The sequence below is a fragment of the Convolutriloba macropyga genome, chromosome 15 (genome assembly GCF_964194025.1).
Source record: "Convolutriloba macropyga chromosome 15, txConMacr16.3, whole genome shotgun sequence".
Classification (NCBI taxonomy): domain Eukaryota; kingdom Metazoa; phylum Xenacoelomorpha; order Acoela; family Convolutidae; genus Convolutriloba; species Convolutriloba macropyga.
In genome coordinates this window covers 26,328,376-26,333,899 of record NC_134482.1, presented here as the reverse complement: position 1 = coordinate 26,333,899, position 5,524 = coordinate 26,328,376, and the positions used below count along the sequence as shown (strand labels likewise).

Sequence of the window (5,524 nt, the reverse complement as noted above, 5' to 3'; positions counted from 1 at the left end):
CAATGTCAGTATAAAGTTGATGATCTCGTCCATGATTGATCGGTATTACATGCACCCACTAATCTAGGAGGAACGCGGTAAATTTTGTTCGACTTAAATTTTTCTTGAACTGAACACAGGTCATATTTAAATTTGAGGAGTTAAACTCGCTTATCAAAGTAAGAGTTTGCGTTGTAACAGGTGCACTAGTTTTTCCTTTGTCTAGTGAAAACGAGGGTGAAAATTAAAACAATTTTTATGGTACAATAAAAAAATAATTCAATCCCATTCTTTTTTGCTGGTTGTTTCTCCAGCAAGGCTCGCTGATATATCTTTCAAATGAGCTTACCCGTTATCGAGGCTGATTTTCATCTTCGTAAATGATTTTCGTATCTTCGGAATTTTGATCAGCTGACTACTCTCCAAATGTAAACAACAACACAAAATTGCCAAAACAAAGGTGGAATAACAATCAATTTCTCTCATCATGGCCTCCTGTAACTAATTGCAGTGATGCAAGCTAAAATTATGACTCAAAACTATTTTTACGAAAAGCACTGATAACTGATGTCATGTACATTGTTAGGTCTCACATCCGAGTTGCTCTTGAGTTAGCGCCCTGAGACAAAAGCTGAGTTTAGTTAGCACCCGTCTCTATTTTTTAGTTCCTTTTAGGGACTAGGAGATATGTATGCAGGTTAAACGTGAAAAATTCCGCCCTATAGTTTTACCCAGTGGAAAATCATTGCGACCATTTTTCACAACTTTAATTTATCAATAATATTTTTTACAGTCAAAAGTGTGAAATTTAACGTAACTTCTGATCAAACTTTGAAAACAACTTTTAGGCCATTGACCGCTTCCAAAAGTGATCTGCCCCACCTATTAAGTACTGATATAACGCATTGGTAGGTTAGCAAAAATCTCAATGTGAAGTTAATGAAGTTCGGTCGATATTAACTTAATAAGGGGAAAAAGGGCGACAAAATATTAACTTTTTGTCAAACTTCAGAGCTAAGTGACGGTAATAGAACTAATTTGTTGCATTGAATTGATCCCTGAACAGAGTTAAAACAACGTTGATTGATAATATCAATAAGGCAATAAATGTTTTGGAGAACACAGGGTACGATTTCATCTGTCACCAAAACTTCGAGGCACAGATTGTAGTTTGAAAGGTTGATCTTAGACTTAAAGATGTGAAAGTCTAATTTTTTGTCCTAATTTTAGTGTCCAATAGGACGCTAAGTTTAGGAAAAAATTAGGTTTTCACTTCTTTAAGTCCAAAATCAATCTTTCAAGCAATGAAATTTAAGTTTTGACGTTTGAATCAAACCGCTATAAACAATCGGCTGCTTTGCAATTGCGAGATAGAGATGCCTGGTTTACCTCAACTCCTGTTTACTTTCAAGAAAACCTTTTTCTGACTAATCTCCAAAATTGTACTCTTAATTTCAATTGCAAATGGGATTCAACACTTTTGTACCCTTTGTACATTTTTCTAAATAAGTTTAAATAAAATAAATAGAAATTAGTCGCCCTGGGGCCTCATGCCCAGCACTCGGGCGAAGGCGCTCTCGTGCCAGGGCACTAAGTCCCTCGCGTGACTAAGAATTTGTTCTAACTTATCGTTAGGCACTCAATCTGTAAAAAACGAGTATATTGTCAGATTTATCTATTTCTTCTGTGCCTTTCAAAGAGAGTAGTTGAACGAAACTATTCGCCAGCCATAAAATAGAAAATTTTTGCCAAGCAAAGGATAAACAAATCGCAATCCATCGAAAAAATGAGGAGATGACGTAAATTTTTCAATTATCGAACAACATAAGTTCAACTATTTTTGCGATAACAGCAGTTGAATTACCTATCGTCATAACAGGACAGTGGCCGATGAAAGCTACAAAACTCCGATGAAAGCTACCGGCAGGGGCAAAAATAATTTTGAAATCGAAAGTTATCTGAGACACTTTTAAGCATGGCATCTATTAGACTATAGTTTAACATTGTTTTCCAACTACAGTTTAAGGTTCAGTTGAAACTTCTCAACTATCTTCTCAACACAGTAAAAAAAATCGTAGTGATGAGTCTTCATGTAAATCACTGAATCATTCAAAATTTACACTTTGGGTGACTCTGTTAGTCCTGGCAATTTTGTGTTCTTTAGTTCTGTAAAATGAATTTCATGCTAGTTTCGTGTTTCTCTCGTCTTGGAAAGTTTTTGTTGTTGTTTGATTAATGGTAAATGGCAACCAATCAAGAAGGCATTCACTGAGTATTAAGAACAAAACACGGCTTTAATTCACATTTTCACAATTAATCCTCCGTTCGTATTGCGTTCGTTGGCTCAAAATATATTTGAAGTTATATACAATATAAGTACAAAGTTAAAAACCAGAATTAGTGGTTCCGTTTTTTTAAAGTCGAAATAAATTTTGAAGCCACCAACGTTCATTTCCAACGGTCCAAATTTCATTTGTTGCTGCAGATGCTGTTTTAACAAGCGTTTAAGATGTGAGCGTAATCTGATAATCCGGACTTCACGCGGAAGTTTATTCCACTTTTGGATGCTTTTTTTGTAATGGTCGACTGCTCGACCTTAGGAGAATTAGCTGTTCAGTCCTGTTGTTTTTTCTTGCTTAGACGTTACAACTTAGAAGAAAACTTTCAGTGCCTTCTAATTTCAATAATGCAATATCATTCCTAAATCTTGAAAAACTCATTTGGCTCATTCAATTTCTGCAGGAAAAATGTCAGATTTTACTAAGAGATCTCTAGATATCTCAAACTTTTTAGTCAAAGCAAACTTTATTTCCCCTATTGATTGGTCGATTAATTTGCTGCATTGCAGAGCAATTCAACTTTTGAAAAAATAGAGCACCGAAAGTTAAATGAGAAAGGACTAGGGTTTTAACAAGCATCAATCGTTCTTGCAGAGGTAACTTATAACGTATAAAGTATATGGATCTAATCGCTGTGGCCGATTTTGATAGGACTTTGTTCAGTTGTACATGAAAGTTTACTTTAGAATCGATTATTATACCCAAGTATCTGCAGTGACTTTGTGGCCTAATTTGTCCCCGAAAGACTATTGGAACAAAATTTTCGTTTACTTCAGAGACGCAAAGAAGTTCAGTTTCACCAGTATTCATGGTTAATTTGTTTTGCTCCAGATAAATATCTGTTTTCTCCAGTCTTTCAGAAACACAATTTTCCAGTTCGGCGATATTGCTTCCGCTAAGATGGAAACTTGTCTCATCGACAAACTGAAGTATTTCGAAGTTTTCTTGTACCTTTTCTCAAAAATCATTAACATAGAGAAGAAAAACATGTGGCCTTAAAAACTTTTCTTGAGTAACACCATGATTTGTTTCCAACCATTCTGTCGAAGACTTATGCTTTTGAAATTCAAACTGTGTACTCTTCAAATTTTTTTCTTTTTAGAAATATTCGTTAACCTGGTTGAGAAGTCTATGCTCAAAAAGTTTTGCAAACATTGGAGTAATTGAGATAAGCATATAGTTCTCAGAAAAATTTGCATCCTTTTTCGTAGACCGGACTGATAAAAGGAGGATCTAATTTTTCTGGGAAATTATTTTGACTAATGCAAGCGTTAAAAACAAACGACAAATGCGTTCCGGTTGCAAACTTTGCTGCCTTGATTGCCCAAGCATTAAAGTTGCCAGGACCGGGAGACCTTTTGTTATCGAGTGAACAAATGGCATCATAAAATTCTTTTAGTGTGACTGTTCTGAAGCAAAACTTTTCCCTAACTTTTATGCAAGAAATATTTGGAGCGCTCACATTTTTTCCAATGTAAAAGCTTAACTTTTGCAAACCTCTATTGAGACAATTTACAATGTCAAGTTCATTTTCTATTTCTCTTTCACCATCAACTAGTTTGTCTATAACGAGACACTCCTTTTTTGTCAATTTTTTTGTGATGAAACCCCGTTGTTTTTTACTTGTTGGTAATTCCTTGACCAATTTTTTGCTAAAGTTGTTTTGGGCTGTTTTCAAACGCCTAGTAACCAAATTTCTCTGATATTTGAAACTGGTATGCGCTTGCTCCGATGGGTTCTTTTTCCAGATATGAAGAAGTATATGCTTTTCCGTGATTTCTTCTCTCAGCTCTTTTGTTAGCCTGGGTTTTCTAGCAATTTTTCTTTCTGGTTGAAAATTTTTTACAAGTGGGGCGTGTAACTCTATAGTAGTACTGAAAACGTTTATGAAAACATTGCACATGCCTATTCCATCTTGCCATTGATATAAGTTACTCCAGTCCTTATTTGAAAGATCAAGACTAAATTTATTTGCATCGAACTTTCTTTTGTTTCTATTGATAAAACTTTGCTTCCTATTTTTAGGGTCAACAAGAAAATTGGTTGTGTACAAAACAATCAAGTGATCCATTTCAATTGATGGGGAAAATCTTGAACCTCTTGAAAATAAACATCAAAAACACTTCTTGTCAAAATATCGATGAAAGTTAATTTCCTGTCAATCACACTCTAGCAACCTGGAATTGGCCCTCGAAGTTTTCCCTATCAGCTTTTCGAAGATTTACCCATTTCCAAATCAATAAGCTATAAAAAAAAGTTTTATCTTACTATTTCACATTATTCAGCGATAACTATTGCAGGAAAAACTATCCTCACAATGACTGCAAAAATTACTACACCATTGTCATAGCCTTTTCAATGATATGCAACAACTCAGCTTCCTCTTGGAGCGTTATCACTTCCAGATGGCAATTGCGGTATTTTTCATGTTCCCCCATCCGTCTCAAAACGCCAATTTGGCAAAATTTCACGAAGCACTGTGACAAAGTTAGGGCAACTAACTGGGGCGACAAGCTCAATGAATTGACATTTTTACCATTTCGATGACTATTCCACAAGCGTTTCTGAATTAACTAAAAAACAATTGACTTAGTTGAGTTTTTACCGGATTTAGTACCTGAGTTTGCTGACCTAGATTCCTTAGTTATATGTCACGATATATGTCTCAGTAGCCTATAGGACTTAGTGCCCTGATATGAGGTTCTTGCCTCCGTGTGCTGGCTAAAAGCGTCTCATGGCCACATTAATGTTTTAACTTCTTTTTTTTGTATCACAAAACAGTTAACCTAAGGCTCGTTACCTTTTGAAGAGCTGTGCAAATACCCGCGCAATTGGGTTGGTATTTCCAAGTATCCTATCATTTTGTTTTCCCCGATGAAGGTGACTACTTGAGGGTAAACACAACAAAGCTTGACTGTGTGGAAAAATAATAAATGACATGATTGAATAATGCATGACTACACTTAATCGGTTCCAGCAATAGAATTTCTCAACCAGATCCTCACTTGTCTTTTCCTATGCAAAACATAATTTAACCATATTTTAAATGCTCTAAATGAAAATTTAATCAACACTTATAGTTGACAACACGTAAAAGACTTTCGCAAAAAACAAAAGCAAGAGGACGCCCTCGAAACTCTACATCAATCAAGTTCCCAGCATGTGGTGCAATGAAAAGGCGAGCGGTAAGGTAAACCAATTAAGCG

General features: G+C 35.4%; 1 protein-coding gene across 1 annotated transcript in view; it reads right to left on the bottom strand.

Moving 5' to 3' along the window:
- The window catches only part of LOC142354131 (uncharacterized), an 82,495-nt gene extending 81,913 nt beyond the window's left edge, over window positions 1-582 (bottom strand). The window contains exon 1 of the mRNA XM_075406399.1: window positions 329-582. Within this exon, the coding sequence (XP_075262514.1) occupies window positions 329-468 (140 nt within the window). The 5' untranslated portion in view covers window positions 469-582. The remainder of the gene's footprint in view (window positions 1-328) is intronic.
- Between the last annotated feature and the right edge of the window lie 4,942 nt (window positions 583-5,524).